The 18,959-nt window shown below is 34.4% G+C and overlaps 1 protein-coding gene across 1 annotated transcript in view; it reads right to left on the bottom strand.

The window, feature by feature from the left end:
- Positions 1-18,959, bottom strand: part of DNAJC1 (DnaJ heat shock protein family (Hsp40) member C1) — a 189,275-nt gene that overhangs the window by 114,905 nt on the left and 55,411 nt on the right. Inside the window, exons 2-6 of the mRNA XM_046679949.1 lie at positions 9,355-9,456; positions 8,801-8,847; positions 2,122-2,287; positions 1,156-1,253; positions 83-176 (exon numbers count right to left, since the gene is read on the bottom strand). Of these exons, the coding sequence (XP_046535905.1) occupies positions 83-176; positions 1,156-1,253; positions 2,122-2,287; positions 8,801-8,847; positions 9,355-9,456 (507 nt within the window). The remainder of the gene's footprint in view (positions 1-82; positions 177-1,155; positions 1,254-2,121; positions 2,288-8,800; positions 8,848-9,354; positions 9,457-18,959) is intronic.

The following is an 18,959-nucleotide window of genomic DNA, read 5'->3' as shown; positions in this document are numbered from 1 at the left end:
CAGAGAGCAGACATGGCAAAAACTATTTCATGAATAATTAAAATGAAAGCATCTAATATTATATCAGAGAGGTACATTTTACCTGGATTAAATGAGGCAATGCTTTTAGTGTAAGGCAAAACCAAATGCCCAGCTTGCATGGAAGCAAATCATGCCATTGTGGTTTCATCAGCAGTCTAAAGGGAAAACAAAAAACAAAAACAAAGACGCAAAATACAGAGAGAAAGTTGAACAAGAAAATATTTTTATAATAGATGATTTCTGTTTTGAATGGCTATTTCAACAAAAAAATTAAGAAAATTTTCTATGAAATATTTATGACAGTTAACACTTAATCTGACTTATTTTATCATGAAATACAGTAGTTACAACAAAGGCAATATACATAGCAAGCAGGAGAATGGAGGCTAAGATTTTGGGGAAGGCGGCTTCTAATCAAGTTATAAAGATAAAGAAACAAAAGCCCTCTTTCTAACCTGGACTTTTTATCAGTTCTGCAAAATGAATTCTTAAACCTCACGATTACTTCAGCTACAAAAGACTAAACATCGTCAGAGTGTTCCCAAGTGTTGACAAGCAGATATGAAGACTGTCGCATAAACAAACCAATACATAAAAATTAATGTCATTTGCAGTTCACTGAAGCGTTGCTCACTGATGTCACCAGAACGGAAGACAGGCAGGACAGTCTCTGATCTCCATCTCACATCGATCCAGTTCCTGCCCTGCTGTGTGAACTATTTAAGGCCTTTCTTTCTTTCTATGAATCGATAGCAGAAACGGTGGTATCTTTCTGAGTGTTCTGCACATCACTGCCTCTCTACATATTGTCACTCTTGAACTAAACACTGAAATGATAGCTTCTTGTAGGAATACTTTGTTTCTAAAGTCCAATATACAAATTTCAAACTTCAAGAATTTGGGGGTTTAATTACTTAAATATATACTAACACTTTACAAGGGGAAAAAAACTTGTAGAACTTTTGCTTAAGATTAGAATTTGTCTCATCAACTATGGCACATTATTAGTCTTTTATAAACCTACTACAGATGTAAACATTAGCACATCTGAAATGGATATACTGAGAAGTCGGATCATATTAAAGACATACTTTAAAACAGTTTCAAATTATAAATATTTTTATATGCTCCCACCTTTCATTTTTTTCTGAAGCACCAAGTTTTGATACATCCACACTCTTGCTGCCTGTCTTTTTTTTTCTTTCTCTTTTTTTTCTACTCAGCAGTTCATCCTTAATGTGGAAAGAATTATGGTTACAGGTTATCATTAACACGTACTCTTCAAATGTTATCAAGAGTCTTCTGTGAAGGATAAACATTACAGAGGAACATTTATGCAAATGTATGTAGGGTCCAACATGATTAAGTAAAATCATCAATCTCTAACAATAACTGTTGCCATGGTATCCAGGCCTTAAACACACATAAGTTCAGCACTGTCAGTCATGTGTATCTCCATAGCAATCAAAGTTTGCTAAGAAGAGAAAGCATTCAACTTACTTTTTCTCATTCATCCAACTTTAATCATGTCACTTCAAAAAGAATGAGTAAACAGATGCTAATTCATGAATACTGATAAATATGCTTGATTATCTTTAGTATATAAATAAAAATCCATAGCAGAATAAACTATGTAGCAGTAGAGTAGACTAAAAAAAGGTAATAATTTTTTAACCAACTGATCTCTGAAATTATAAAATTATACTCAAGTCTTAGTTAAAACTTTTAAAGTAAACATTCTTTACATAAGGGCCCGTGACACAAAAATTTCTAAAATCATTTTCACATAAAAAATATTTCTATTTGGAAAATGTTAATTAATAAAACATGGCTCTACCTTCTAATTTTCACCTAGATATTGGGGCCTTCACAAAATTTTATAATAACTCAAATATCATATTTCTAAAAAGAAGGATATTTTCTTCTTAAGTCGTGGGTTCTTCTTGACTTAGAAACATATCAAACTCTAAATACTGAGTACAAAGCTATTAGAATGTGGTATATAGAAAAACTGAAATTTTCATCAGTTGAAAAATAAATCTCTGAAATTCCATATAAAATTAAAGAGGCCAGATCATTTGATTTATTACCTAAACTTACCAGTTGTTTTTCCAGGTAGATTGACCAAACCACAGCATAATGACCCACTGTGAGAATAATGAACAAGAGTAATGCCAGCTCAGCGTTGCTCATTTTTCTCACCCGCCTGTAGTAGAACACAGGCTGTCGCCAATCTGGAAGGCCATTGATCAGAACATCATCATACCTACAGGAGCAAAGATAACAGTTTTTCATGGGGAGTTTAAAATAAAAACAAAAAACTTTATTTGTACCTATATTTAAAAAGAGGAAAGAGAAAAGAATTTCTCCAAAATAGATAACACTTATGTAGATTATGAGCATTCTGATGGTCTATAAATTCAAAACGCTGTACGTAGGTCCTGTCACAGACAACCTTCAAAAAGGCACACAGCAACAGCCTGTGGACACCAGATCTTGCACTGTTACAGCAGCCCAGTGATGGGGCTCCTGGAATGACATCTAAACCGAAGGAGCCAGAGTGTCTACCTCTCTGTCACAGCCTGCGGTAAAGACCCCACCACAGAAGTCAGCAACAAAAGGAAGAAGCTCAAAGGGAGAAAAACCAAGCTTAGAGCTCTGTTTGCTCCTATGAATTATACAGTAATTAAATCAAATTCAGGATAAATGTTCTAGTCAGTGCTTTTATTTCCAACCCCTGTCCCGTGGTTCCAGGTTGAAATATTTACACATATTTTATCCAAGCTTCTTAATGATGTAAAAGCCTATAAAACGAGCACCTTTTAATTTTGTATTGCTCATATTTGTTTAAAAAATAAAAAATTCCAAAATTTGAAAGAGACGTGGAAACAACCAATGTTTATGTCAGATTTCTCAATAAAACTGTTTATTTGTAAACATTTAAGTGGTTATTTCCTCATTTTTGGCTTTGCTGGAAGGGAAGAACATAACACATAAAAGCCTTCCTAGTAACGCATTTTAAATCAGCTTTCTTTAGAATAAAATTTCAACGGGATTTAAATTCACCTGTCAGACAGTTATTAAGGCAAATATTTTTATGGTTAAAAATCAGGAGTAACATTTATGATTGTAAAACTCAAAATGGTCACACACAAACACTGTATGTTCAAAACACGCAACCTGTTAATCTTAATTGAACACAACTCATTAAATATTCTAATCACACTATTTCCAGAATTAAATCTTCACTGAAAGGCCTAATTTGGTGCAACACATTGACCAAAATATTTTAATTAAAAATATTCTGAGTTAGTCGCAGGCCTAATTACAGGAATAGAAATAGGGCCTATATTGTCAGGCAGGTCAGTAGAACTCAGTAGTAGGTTTTTCTCAAGTAAATTGACCGATCTAGGAATAATAGCGCAGCTGCTAAACTGCCAGTCTTGACATGTAAATCAATTTAAATGCAACAACTGCAGTAGCTACTTTGATAGTTATTAAATTGATACCTTGGAGATATGCTAAAAAAAATAAAGCGGAGGATTTATTACAGGCAACTTCTTTTTTCAGTAGAAAAATACTGGTTATATATTCAAAATATATTTTATTAGCAAATCTAGAAAACCTGACTTTTAGATCCACTTAGATTATTAATAATAGTGGCAGATCAGAATAACCAATGTTCAGAGCAAAGGACATTAATTAGTACTAAATTCTTAAACGGCAATTGTGCAGCATACAAGAGTCTACAAATTAAAATATGGTTGTGTGGTAGCTGGAGCAGACAAAATTTGATGTAAAATGTTCTCTTTTTTTTCAATATTTATAGCAATTCTTGAACACTAATATCAAGATACAATAATATGATTTCATCAAAAGCTATCATGTCTGTCCTCAAAAATTTATGTTTAAATTTTTGTAAAAACTGACTCATTTTAAATTAGAAATGGATTGGCAAAAAGGTTTCAAGTGGTACAACACAAGATTACAACATGTGAATGAAGTCCAGTGAATGTTAAGTCCTGAATTTATTCCAAACCTACATTCAACTTCAGATTTGTTGAGGGAAAAAAAAGGTGAATATAAAAATCATTATTTTTAGTTAATCTTTCCCATGAAATAACTTCACGTAATAAGTGTGGTTATTAATAAAGAACATTCAAGAAAGAGGCAACAATTCCCTAAGAGCATTACTAAGTATTGAATTTGTTTTAGGTCTAAACTGTACTGGAAGAAACCACAGCTGAACTCATAAGCTATGAATCTCATATCAAATATTTTATCACTATCACTGTTGAAACGCTATGTATCTGCTAATAGCTACTATTTTCTGCCCCACATATAAATTGTATTTCGCGCACAGCCAAATTCAAGACAGCAAAACCTCATGCCCTAAACACATGAAACAGAACTAGATGTTTACTAGGCGATGTCTGCCACTCTAAACAACCGTCTCCAAGGATTACGCTTAGAATCAATGCTCTATTGATTTTACTATCAATGAACATTATGGCTCACACGACTGGCCATTTCAAGGGAAGATAGCTTCTATTATAGTTCACTTTTTAAAATATATGCTGTTAAAAGATAAATCATTGCCTTCCCGAAACACTGAAAAAATAAAGGTATTTCTTAAAATATACACAGACACTATATTCACGTTATTTTCAAAAAATGTTGTGTTGACAACACATAAAACTTAAAACATCACTGTTATGCTTTTTCTATATTTAACACAACACTGTTAAGATGTTCTGTAACTGAGCTCATAGAAACTGCTCTTAACAATTTGTTAAAACCAGATTAAGAATGTACACACGCATGAATGTGTCATAAGAATACACAAAAGTAAATCTCTATGATGAAAATATCACTAATGCAAAACATATACGGAACTGTAAAGGCATTATCTTGGAATTTAAAACATTAATTGATCAATTCCACACATCCAACATATGGCCTAATATATGTTTACTTTATTTGATTTTTCTTAAAATGTACATGAGAACATAAAATAATCGTTACATAATCATGAGTGAGTTCCATTCCATAATCTGCAATTCATCAAACATATTTAGCCTAATATAAACATTGGAAAGCAAATAAATCTAAAAATGTTTATATTACCAGCAGAAAACAATTTATGTAAATTTAAAATAATAGTATATTTTGAAATATAAAACAGTAACTATGAAGCTAAAATAGAAAATGTGTATATTATGAAAATGAATATTTAAATAATTCTAGCATTTGCCTAAATTGTGAATTTGCCACCATATGAAGTTTTTGAATTTTTAGCTTAAACCAATAATAACAACATTCATTTAGGTCACATTTTGAACCGAAGAGTAAAAATTAACTGCACAAAGATCATAAACAGAAAACAAGTCTAAATTAATTGATCTTACTCTCCTTTATGAAATACATATATATGCTGGAAAATGTAGTACACAGCACTTTATGTATTGTACATAATAGGTGTCTTCTATCTCCTAATTAGGGAAGGTGCTAAGATGGATTTCTTATTCTCAGGTTAATGTTTATTATTATTCAAACACATCTATAAATAAATTTATAATAACTAAGTAATGGATTTGTAAAAGTTTAGCAGATTAAGGCTCAGGTAACTATATTTTTAACTGGATTTGTAAATAAAATGTGATTTTAATTTAGCAAACTAAAAACATAGATTCAACTTTTATGAATACAGTGCCATAAAATAAACAACATTAAAAAAACAACTTTAAAGTTGCACACCTGAGTTAGCAAAAGAACACTGGTTAAAAATTTATAATAGAATCTAAACAAAAGTAAATATGCTAATATTACTAAAGCAGAGTCTGGTGTACATATGCAATGATTGGTATCTACTTACGTCCTTTATTTCAGCTAACACTCAGGGCACCTGTATAGAAATTTATGTCAGAACATAGCTGAGCTGCTATGCCCCCAAATAAGCTAGTTACCTAAGGTGTTCAGAAAAGGCTGCTATGCTATGCTTCCTCATGCTAATAGGAAAACTTGTTATTTTCATGCCTAGCCTTTGGGAGGAAAGAAGGTTTAAAAGTTTATTCACAATGGCACTCCCAGGAATCTACCCAAAAGAAATGAAAAACATCTGTTCACCCAGAGACTTGTATGTGAATATTCATAGCAGCATTGTTCATCCAAGCCAAAAAGTGGAAACAACCTAAATGTCTATCAGTTGAAGAACGGAGAAACAAAAGTGGCACATGGAATACTATTCAGCAATAAAAAAGAGCAAACTACTGGTATATGCTACAATATGAATGTACTTCAAAAACATTATAATAGAAGAAGATGCAAAAGACTACATATTACATGATTTCATGAATATGAAATGTCCAGAAAAGACGAATTTACAGACACAGAAAAGAGATCAGTGACCGCCTGGGGCGGATCAGAGTGGGGTTACCAGCAAACGGGTTAAGGGAAGGTTCTGAGGTGACAGAAATGTTCTGAAACTAGACTGCGGTGGTTAGCACAACTGTGCAAATTTACTAAAAATCACTGAATTGTACACTTAAAAAGGTGACTTTTACGGTATGCAAATTATACCTAAATAAGGCAGTTTAGAAAATAATATAAAATTTGCTTTTTCCTTAAAAAAAAAACCCAGTTTGCTATTTTATCTATCTATTGCTATTCCCCTTTACACCAAAATTTAAAAGAATAGACCTGATTTGGGGGAAAACACAATCATTTGTAAGGGAAATAAAGAGGAAAACATATCTATGACAATTTTCCAAACTGCAGATTTCTGGAAGGTTACTTATACATTTAAAAGCACTGATTTAATGAATATTTATAATAAACAATTGTGATTCCAAAGAGCATTTTTTAATACTAGTATGAGATAATCTTCTTTTAGAAGCTAAAACTCACTGCTCTTTTTTTTCTTTCCTAAAGGATTTATAAACATCAGGTAATTGTCTGTAGAAGAGCATTTCTCCTATATGTTTAAATACTCATAGGTCACCTGGCCTCAGGCGCAAGCTTTACAGGAGTGATTCTCAGCTTGATTAGTTAAGACTTTTGCCTCAAGGAAAACCAGTGACCAAAGAGTTACTTGTGCCTCAGGGGGTATAAATACTACAGCTGTTTGTGTAACTGTCAGATCCATTTTCCCTACTAACACTCTGAAATAAATGCAAAGGGAACTAATTCTAAAAAGAAAACGTGAGATGAGTCTATGTTAATGAAGAAACAACTTATACCTAAGAAGTGATTTGTTCTGAAAATATATAAATAATTTCAGTGATTGAAAGAAATTGTTTCAAAGTTTATTATTGACTTTTTAGATAACAACAAACAAAAAGACAAAATCTGATGCCAGAGAGGTCGGGAGGCTAACTAAAGCTATCTTTACAGACACATTCTTGATGTGTGAAACAAAACTAGGGACTCAGCGAGAGAAACCAACTAGAAAATATGCACAGAATGACCAACACTTCTTTCAACACACTTCTAGGACTCTTTCAACACTATGGATTATCTCAAACTAGAGGAATGTCTGCTTTGGTATCTGGACCAATGCCAACCCTTGTTATAAAGCAAAGAACACTTCGAGAGACTATCCTGAGTCCTCGCTTTGCAATCTGACAAATTGAGGCATTCAAATTAAAGAGTTAAGATGAGAACGGAGAATAGTAGCTAACATTTCAGGATATAGAATAATTCCAGATAACACATTTGAAGAAAGATTCAGAACGTCACATAGCATAATTTTTTGGGGTTGTCTTTAATATATATTAGCCCCCAAAGAGAGAGACAGATTTTAGGAGCCTAAAATCTCAAATATCCAACCAGCATTGCTTGAAAAAAAAAAAAAAAAAAGACTAGTCTAGACTAGCCTAGAATAGAAAATATCAGTCTGTTTCACACACAGTAAGAAGTGTTCTGTAAAATTTTTGTTTTCGTTGTGTGTGTGTGTCTGTCCTGAGGTGCGATGCACAATGCGTTTCTGGCTGTGGGTCTGACTTCACGTTTGAAGCTCACTCAATAGTGCCTCCGCTCCGCACCTTCTGAAGTCGGAGAGGAAAGGGCCTGGGTGCTGCCTCCTCTTGAGTCACTGCACCATGAGCCACGAGGTAAAGACAGTACGATCCTCTGCAACGGCACAGAGCAGCCTCAGAGGGAGGGCTACCTGCACTCTCAAGTTCAACCCTAACGCAGTCCTGGAGCAGAGGAAGGGAAGGGAAGGAGGCAAAAGAAACAGTAGAAAGAAGGAAATATTTTCCTTCCACTCTTACCTTCTACAGACTTATACAAGTCTGTTCTCTCACAAATCGGGTTTATTATTTTTAGTGAGGAAACGTTAAGCAATGGTAATAACTTGAATATCACTAACAGCCTAATTCCAAAACATTTAAAGAACAGCAAAAATAAAAGATCACCAAGCACAGATAGGAACTATTACTGATAGACCAAAAAGGAACGGGCATTTGTTCGAAGCCAAGTGGTATTTGAATTTCCCAGGGCATAGACACTCATGTTAAAAATCTTATCTAATGAAGCCATGACTTGCTAGCATTATGAGTCATGATCCTGAAGTCTGTAAGTATTGAATCAACCTAGTGAATATTTTCAATAGAAATTAATGCTGCTCTGATCACACATTTTAAAAACGTTGCATTTCTTGGAAAGAACAAAAATAAAATACTAACAAATAAAATGTTTAATGAGATATAATTCTTTCCTTTGTAAATGGAGACATCAAATGATAACACCTTATTCAAAAGTAGAAATGAACACTCACCTCTGCCTTCGTTCATCATCCTTTAAAACTTCATAAATGGCCACCAACTAAAATAGAAGGATTACTTTAAAATAAAAATACTCTCAATTATAAGAAATCACTTAGGAAGGTGAATGCACTATAATGCATATGCAGAAAACCCTATGTGCTCCTATATACGATGAAGAGATAAAATCTTAATTATAAGTAGCATTTTATGTTTTTAGTAGGACCTTAAGAGTTAAAACACACTTGATATGAAAATAAATCTTTCTGAAAGATGCAAAAGTAATAATTATCTTAAAAAGTACTTTTTAAAAGCAAAAGCTGTAATTTAGACAGAAAACTATGACACTTACGGCCCTCTAAGAATTTAGAGATCCTAATATAAAAAATGTTGGTAAAAACATATTTTGTAAAAAATCAAGTTAAAGTATATATATACACATTATATTTCAAAACCAGTATCTCATTTTCAAATGGAAATATTCTAAATATAAGTTACTGTTTCTGCCATAAACATTTACTTATAAATTTGTCACAAAGTACACATAGTAACAGCTTATTTTACTTACTTGTCTAAATTGAGTTTCTGCATTTTCATCTTTATTCTTGTCTGGATGCAAAGTTAGTGAAAGCTTACGATATGCTTTTCTAATGTCTGCAGATGAAGCATCCTGGAGGTAGTGGGGGAGGGGAAAAACACAAAGCAAACTTTGTCAGAAAAAGAAATTCCCAGAACCTTGTTAAGATCTGAGAAGACAGCCAACCAAGTGCAGGACCCCAGGCAATGTAATTTGAGCAATCAGTCTAACAACCAGGCTATGCAACTAGCTTGACCCACATGACTGAACAATTATTCAATCTAATTTGGCTCTCCTCTTAACTTTTCATTACCATACAGTCCTTTAAAGAAGACAGTATTTGGCAAAACTTTTAAAACACTTGCCTTCCTAAAATTAACCAATAAATCTTTTTCGGTAATTAAGAGATCAAAAAGAAACAAATTAAAAATTAATACATCTGTGTGCCTTCAAAGAAGGTCTTTATTTATTTGAGAATCTTAAAGCCAATTTCTGAATCCCAGGCTTACCATATGTGGTTTCTCCATTGTTATTTATATTGCATTCACCATCCAGCAACAACCTATGGAATCTCAATTTCATGTCAGAGAGGATGCCTATTTGAAGGCAGTTCAATTTGCATTTATTCAAAATAATTATAATTAGAAATAGTTATGGAGATTGTACTTAACTTTTTTTTAGTACTTTAAAGGGTGTTTTCAATGGTGTCCAGTTTCCTCAGTCTGGTTTGCAGAAATAAATTTGCCCACTATTTATGCATTATTAATATAATTTAAATATATTTAAAAGGTCACTATAGTTCAGTAAGAGTACATCAGATTAAGTGGATGTTAAAATTACATTTTACGTAATCCTGTGTGCACATGTAGACTCAGAGAACGTCATTTGACATGGCCAGTATAAAATAAATGACAATGGCAAAGAACACAGTGTCAAGTTGGATTTAAAACTTTATCTCCACTAAATTTAAAAGTTATTCCAATAACTAACATATTTATGGTGGGGCAAAATGATAGTAAAGTTGCTTATTAAATTTTATTCTTGTTTTATAGCTGAATATTTGTCCAATTAATTCCTAAAACTATTTTACTCAAAAGCTCAAATGACTAAAAAAACAGACCCAAACAAAAACCTCTGTAGCTGGAACTAAATAACTGTTAAAGAAATAGAGTTGGAAGAGGCAAAGTGAGACTATAATTAGTCTGTCAAGCTTTCCTTTATAAGCCACTTTCATGACCAATTTTCTGGGGCTTACTGCTCCAGGCTATCACTCTACTTAAAGGTTCAACTCAGGTGTGAATATTTTTGTGACTTGTGGAGGACTGAGGAGCTATAAAATTAGCAGAGTCAGTTTTGCAGTTAACATGGTTATAATTTTCATTCTTATTTGCTTTATGGAATTGATGTGTTCCCTACCTTAAATGATAGGTAACATGTGGTAGAAAAGGATGATTATTCACTGAAAATCTGTGATGAAGATTTGTTGAGCAAAGAGGTCAAGTGTCAAATGAATAATGATTCTCTAATTGGGACTTAAAGTTTAGATTTTATTAAAGTGGGACTACATCATAGAGAAAACTATTCCAAAAGTAGATTTCTTACATAGTAAGAGCTTATGCGTTTTCTTGTGCTACAAAACTAATAAATGCTCATTATGGAATATCTATGACTGACTTAGAAATAAAAATGACTAAGTCACCTTAAGCATATCCCTCCTTCCAGTCTTGCCATGCTGACCCCGATCCTCCATTTTCCTGCCACAGTATGTACCCTAAATGTAAATGTGGCCAGACTGCTCTCCTATTTCAAATCCTTCAGTAGCTCCCAAGTGCCTTCATCATCTGTCTTTTCCAACCTTTTTAGCGTTATCTTCCACCATCTTGGTCCATCCTCCTGGTCCCCCAGATCATTCCATGTTGGAATGCAGTTCCCCAGCCTCATGTTTTCGTTTTGCACACAGCTGTATATGCAAACAGTTCTCTCCTGATGAAGGAAATGATCTCTCAGGCTACACACAAATATTGCCTATTTTCCTCCTTAGAACCTGCTCAGTAGCGTTATTTCACCAATAAGCTTCACCCTAAGTGGGCAGAACTGAAAAACTTGGAGATTTCCCTATCTATAAAAAGAGGCTCTAAATAAGTCATACTTCAAACTACCTTATGTATGTGTCTCATTTTAGTTAGTTACTTAATGAACCTTAACTTATTTTATCCTCATAACAGACCTACGAGTTAAGTATAGTTGTCATCAGGCCCATTTTACTGGCGGTAAGTGAGGCAGGGAGAGGTTAAGTAACTTTCTCAAGTTGATACTGCTGGTAAATAGACAGAAATAGAGTTCAAATCCAGAAAATGTTGTGTTAGAATCAGAGCTCTCTCTGTCTGCTCTTTAGATTCAGTCAATAGGTTTGGGCTGAGTCACTTCACAAGGGGCTACGGCTTTGGGAAGATAGTGAGAACTATTACATTCTTATTGATCTGATAAACTACATAGAACGTATCCACATAACTACATGTGAATATGGTCAATCGTAGTTTTAAAGAGAAAGACCCTGATATGCGTGGGCTTTTCTAATACATTTTACATCACATTTAACAAAAACCTGGGCTGGCCCCATGGCTGAGTGGTTAAGTTTGCAGGCTCCACTGTGGCAGCCCAGGGTTTCACAGGTTCGGATCCTGGGCACGGACATGGCACCGCTCGTCAGGCCACACTGAGGTGGTGTCCCACATGCCACAACTAGAAGGACTTACAACTAAGATATACAACTATGTACCAGGGGGGATTTGGAGAGATAAAGCAGGAAAAAAAAAAAAAGACTGGCAACAGTTGTTAGCTCAGGTGCTAACAAACAATCTTTAAAACAAACAAACAACAAAAAAAGCCTATGAAAGTAATAATGTTTGTCAGAATTGAAACAATGTGATGAGATGTCAGAGAAAAAGTAGAACAGGGAACTCCAAGGTCCTGTCCCTGCACAGAAACAGCAAATAACCTGGCAAAAACTGTGAGAATCAACTGTATCCAGACTCTGGAAACTAGTCAAAGGTTTACAGCAATCAGGCAACCACTTAATAAGGAAAACTGCAGCTGCTCCACGGTAACGGTCTTAAAGGCACCAGTCTGAGTCCTTGGTGTGGGTTCCTGGTGCTGGAGGAAGCAGAGCAGACCCTGTTCTCAAAGAACCAGGGTTGTTTATTTTGGCCTGTCTGTTGGTTCCCTCACGGACTGTGTAAAGGCCTTACCTTTATTTTACCACACTCAGAACTCTCCCAGGGCAGAGAGGCAACCATCCAGGCCGTTTGTCAAAAACACTTAACAGTAAATTTATTAGCTGGTGCCAAATGAGGCAAGGGATAGCAGTGGGGGCACAAAACAGACACACGGAAAAGCTTGGAAGGAAAGACTGGGGAGTGAGATGCTTTGGGAATACGGGCTTTGAAAAGTTCCCACATATTCTGAGGCCACGTGCGTGCCCAAGGTAGAGAACACACTCAGGAAGATCTGGGGAAGGCCTTAAATTCTCACCTCTGGCTGATCTTCAGGCTCTGCAAAAGCAGAAAGGAAAGGCAAAAAAAAGAGCTGTAAACTACCTAAGTGAGTACTGAAGCCATGCGCCAACATATCCACAGAACCTACTGGCAAAGACTTGGAGTTGTGGTTTTTTCCCCCTTGTTCCAAGCCTTTAAAGAAATCTCTGCTGAATCATTAGCTGACCCCTAGGCTAATCAGACTTCAGTGGCCCCACATGGCAAAGAACATACACTTTACAAAAGTAGTTCAGAAAAGTCACTAGACAAACACCACCAACCAAAAGCAGAAAAAATCAAACCAACCAAAACCCTGGGGAGGTGGGAGAATCTGATTACCACAATATATATTCAAAATGTCCAATATTAATTAAAAATTACAAAGCATGCAAAGAAACAAGAAAGTCTGGCCCACACACAGGGAAAAAAAGAAATAGAAATTGTCTCTGAGGAAGCCCAGACATAGGACTTACTAAACAAAGACTTTAAATCAACTATTTTAAATGTGCGCAAGAGCACATACAAAGAACTAAAGGAAAGTATGTGAATGATGTCTCACCAAATACAGAATATGAACACAGAGAGAGAAATTTTAAAAAGGAAGCAAAGAGAAATTCTGGACTTGCAAAATACAATAACTGAAATAAAAAAAATTCACTAGGGGGCTCTGAAGTAGATTTGAGCAGGCAGAAGAGAGAATCAATGCCCTTGAAGATAGGTCAGTTGAGATTATCCAATATGAGGAGCAGAAAGAAGAACGAAGAAAAATGAACAGAGCCTAAGAGACCTGTGGGACACCATCCAGAGTATCAACACTCACATTATCAGAGTCCAAGCGGTAGGAAAAAAGAGTGGCAGAAAAAATATTTGAAGAAAATATGGCTGAAAACTTTCAAAATTTGATGAAAGATTTGAATCTACACATCCAAGAATCTCAAGAAGTCCTACGAAGGATAAACTCAAATAAAATCAAATTATTGAAAGACAAAGAGAGAGAATCCTGAAAGCAGCAAGAGAGAAGCGACTTGTCATGTACAAGGGAGTCTCAATAACATTAACAGCTAATTTCTCATCAGAAACCACGGAGGCCAGAAGGTAGTGGAATGACATATCCAAAGTGCTAAAAAAAAAGCCTCCCTGTCAACCAAGAACCCTATATCCAGCAAACTATCCCTCAAAAATGAAAGAGAAATTAAAATATTCCAATGAAACAAAAACTGAGAATTCATTGCTAGCAGACTTGCTCTCCAAGGAATGCTACAGGGAATCCTGCAGGCTGAAAGAAAAATATACCAGGCAGTAACTCAAATCTATATGAAGAAATAAAGAACACTGGTAAAGATAACATATAGATAAAGTCAATATTAATGTATTTTTGGTTAGTAACTCCAATTTTTTTCTATACAATTTAAAAGACAAGTGCAAAAAGCAATAATTATAAATCTATGTTATAAGTAAAACATAATATAAATCTATGTTTACTCACATATACATACAAAGATGTAATCTGTGACAATAACTACATAAGGAAGGGGGAACAGAGCTATATAGGAGCAAAATTTTTTATATGACAAACTGGTATTAATTCAAACTAGATTGCTATAAATTAAGATGTTAACAGTAATACCCAAGGCAAAAACTAAGAATATAAAGATCTATAGTAAAAGAAACAAAAGCAAACCAAAATAATCTAACACAAAAGAAGGCAGTAAAGAAGGAACTGAGGAACAAAGAAGATGTAAAACACATGGAAAGCAAATAGCAAAGTGGCAACAGTAAGTCCATCTTTATCATTAATTATATCAGTAACAACTATAAATATATATGTACCTAACAACAGAGCCCCAAAATACATGAAGCAAAGACTTAACAGAATTGGAAGGAGAAATAACACATTTGCACAGTAACAGTTGGAAACTTCAACACCCTACTTTCAATAATGACTAGACGAATTGGATAGAAAATTAGCAAGGAAGTAGGAGACTTAAACAACGGTATAAACCAGCGAAGCCCACCTAACAGACACCCACCGAGCACTGCACCCACAACAGCAGAATGCATACGGAACGTCCTCCAGAATACACCATACGTTAGGCCGCAATAGAAGTGTCAATGAATCTCTGAAGACTGAAGTCATACAAATTATCTTCTCTGACCACAATGGGATGAAATTAGAAATCAATGACAGAAGAAAATTCAGAAAATTCACAAATATGTGGAAAATAAAAAACATACTTGTAAACAACCAATGAGTCAAAAAAGAAATAAAATTAGAAAATACTTTGATATGAATGAAAGTGCCACTATGTTGTCTCTCTATAAGATAACTGCATACCTGTTAGAAGACCATACTCAGTAAGAGGCCAGAAAATTATTTTCTAAAAGAATAAAACTGAAAAGCTGCAGAGAATTTTTTTCCATTGGTGTTTAGATTGAGACTGAAACAGAAGATCATGAAATTTCAGAATTCAGAATTTCCTTTTGGATTCATGCATTCTGGAAGGTTTTAATTCATTACTGTTCAAAAGTTAACTATAACTATTTCTCTAACTTAAGATGATTGAGGGCTAAGCAAGAACTAAAAATCAAATCACAATGTTCAATGTTTTTAAAAGTCAAAGAGAAATCACTAGGGAAATTAGAAAGTACTTTGATATGAATGAAAACAAAAACACAACATACCAAAACTTAGGATGCAGTAAAAGCAGTGCTCAGAAGGAATTTTACAGCTCTAAATGATGACAAAATAAGAAAACCCCACAAACTCAACCTAACCTTCCAGCTTAAGAAACTAGAAAAAGAATAGCAAACTAAACCTAAAGCAAGTAGAAGAAAGGAAATAATAAAGATTAGAGCAGAGATAAATGAAATAGAGAATTTAGAAAAACAACAGAAAGAATCGGCAAAACCAAAAGTTGGTTCTCTGAAAATGTCAACATAATTGACAAACCTATACTTGAGTGAGGAAGAGAGAAAGAATTCGAATTACTAAAATCAGGAATGAAAGTGGGACATTAATACCAATCTTACAGAAACAAAAAACGGTAAGAGAATACTATGCAAAATTGTATGTCAACTAGAAATTGGAGACGAAATAGAGAAATTCCTACAAACACACAAACTGACTCATGAAAAAACAAAAAAACTGAACAGACCTATAACAAGTAAAGAGATCGATCAGTTAAAAACAAACAAAAACCCGAACTTTCAATAAAGAAAAGCCGCAAACCTCAAAACCAGGTAATTTTACTATGGCATTCTATCAAACATTAAAGAAATCACCAGTCTTCCTCAAACTCTTCCAAAAAAGAGAGGAAGAAGGAATGCTTCCTAACCCATTCTATGGGGCCTTGATACCAAAGCCAGATAAACACCACAAAAAAAGGAAAACTATAGACTAATATCTCTTAAAAATATAGTTTCAAAATTCCTCAACAAATTTCTAGTAAACCAAATCCAGCAGCATATAAAAAGGATTATATACTACGACCAACTAAGATTTATCCCATGAAAGGAAGGGTGGTTCAGTGTATGAAAATCAATCAATGTAATACACCATATTAATAAAACGAAGGACAAAAACCACATAATCATCTCAATTGATGCAGAAAAAGTTTACGATTCAATCCAATCTCATATGATAACAAAACACTAAACAAACTAGGAACAGAAGGGAACTTTCTCAAGTTGATAAGGGGCATCTACGAAAAACCCACACTTGGTGAAAGTCTGAAAGCTTTCCTGCTAAGATCCATAATGGATCTGCTCTCACTGCTTTTGTACTGCAAGTTCTAGCTTGAACACTTAGCCAAGAAAAGGAAATAAAAGGCATCCAACCTGGAATGGAGGAATCAGTTCTATTCACAGATGATGTGATTCTATACACAGAAAACCCTAAAGCATCACAGGACAAGCATTAGGGCTAATAAATTCAACAAACTGTAGGATACAGGATCAACAGACAAAGCTCAGTTGTATTTCTATACACTAACAATAAAAAAAACCTAAAAGCAAAATTAAGAAAACAAATCCTTTATAATAGCATCAAAAAGAATAAAATAGTTAAGAATAAGTTTAACAAAAGAAGTATAACATTTGTAAACTGAGAACTATAAAACATTGTGGAAAGAAATGAAAAAAGATTTAAATAAATGGAGAAACATCCATGTTCATGGATTGACAGACAACGTTGTTAAGATAGCAATACTTGCCAAGTCGATTTACAGATTCAATGCAATCCCTATCACAATCCCACATGGCATTTTGCAGAAATTTACATGCTTACCCTAAGATTTATAAGGAAATGCCAGGGACCCAGAATAGCTACAACACCTTGAAAACAAACAACAAAGTTAGAGCGCTCACGCTTACTGATTTCAAAACTTACTACAAAGCTACAGTCAAGACAGTGTGGTCATGGCATGAGGATAGACATATAGCTCAATGAAGAATTCAGAGTCCAGAAACAAACCTGTTCATCTAAAGTCAATTGATTTTCAACAAATGATGACAAGATACTGGATATCCACATGCAAAACAATGAAGTTGGGCCCTTATCTCACACTATACACAAAAATTAACTCGAAGTGAATCCAAGTCCTAAATGTAAGAGCTAAAACTATAGGACTCTTAGGAGGAAACAATTCGCAATGGATTCTTAGCTCTGACATCAAAGGGAGAGGCAACAAAAGAAAAAATTGACAAACTGTACTTAATCAAAATTTAAAACTTTGCAGCCACTGTGCAAAAGTTTGGTGGTTCCTTAAAAAAATAAACATAGTACCATATGACCCAGTTATTACACTCCTAGGTATTTATGGAGAAGATAACAGATGTTTAGACAAAAACTTGGACACAAATGTTCCTAGCAGCACTATTCACATTAGCCAAAAAGTGAAAACAACCCGAATATCCACCAAGTGATGAAGGGATAAACAAAATGTGGCATAGGTATATCTATACAACGAATATTATTCAGACATAAAAAGGAATGAAGTACTGATGTATGCTACAACGTGAATGAATCTTGAAAACATTATGCTAGGTGAAATGAGCCAGACACAAAAGCCATATATTGTCTGATTCCATTTTAACTGTCCATTTGCCCTTTATGGACAAATCCATTGAGACAGAAAGCAAATCAGTGGTTCCTAGGGGCTGAGAGGAGGGAGGAATGGGGAGTGACTGATTAATGCATACAGTGTTTCTTTCGGGGTGAGGAAAATGTTCTGGAATAAGATAGTAGTGATGGCTGCACAACACTGTGAATGTACTGGAAATCACTAAATTGTGAAATTTAAAATGGTTAAAATGGTGAATGTTATGTTTCACGAATTTTATCTCAATTTAAAAATTGAAACAATGCAGAAATACCTTTATTGTATGCTATGTGCTACGCACTATTCTAACCACTATCCATATATGAATTCACTTCATCCTCATAACCCTTTGTGATAGGTATAATCATCATCTCTATTTTAATGAGGAAACTGGGGCTGAAACTGAGGCTGAGTAATCGGCTCAGTATTACCCAGGTAGTAAGTGGCAGAAATTTCCTGCCAGAACTTTAGTCTCACCTCCCATGCTACCTGTGCTAAAATTAAAGACTATTTTCTGTATACCCTATGGCCACTCCTTGATTATCTTCTAATGTAAGTTATGCTATATACATCAAAATGGGACTAGTTATTTCTGGGAATCTAAAGGACGGGATTAGTAATGATCTGATACAGCTCAACTCAAAGATGTTTACAATGTATGGATGGCTCCCTGTGAACCACTCTTCTGGAGACAGATATCTTAATCTAAATGAAAAATTTCTCACCTAATTTACTTATGAACAGATCAGGTAAGGCTAAGTGTTAGATGTGAGATAAATCTCAAAGAAATTTTACTTATATTGTAAATTATATTAGAGTTAGCTCTTTTCCACTTACTACAATGCTTAGGATGAAGATGGGTTTGAACATAACTAAGGCACTTACTACTCTGTGATTCCGGAGCAATTACCTACTTCCTCTAAGTCTCAATTTTTCATCTTTAAAATGGGGATGATTGGGGCCC

Source organism: Equus quagga, chromosome 12 (assembly GCF_021613505.1).
Source record: "Equus quagga isolate Etosha38 chromosome 12, UCLA_HA_Equagga_1.0, whole genome shotgun sequence".
Lineage (NCBI taxonomy): Eukaryota > Metazoa > Chordata > Mammalia > Perissodactyla > Equidae > Equus > Equus quagga.
Note: the sequence above shows the minus strand (reverse complement) of the source record. Positions and strands in the feature narration are given on the sequence as shown.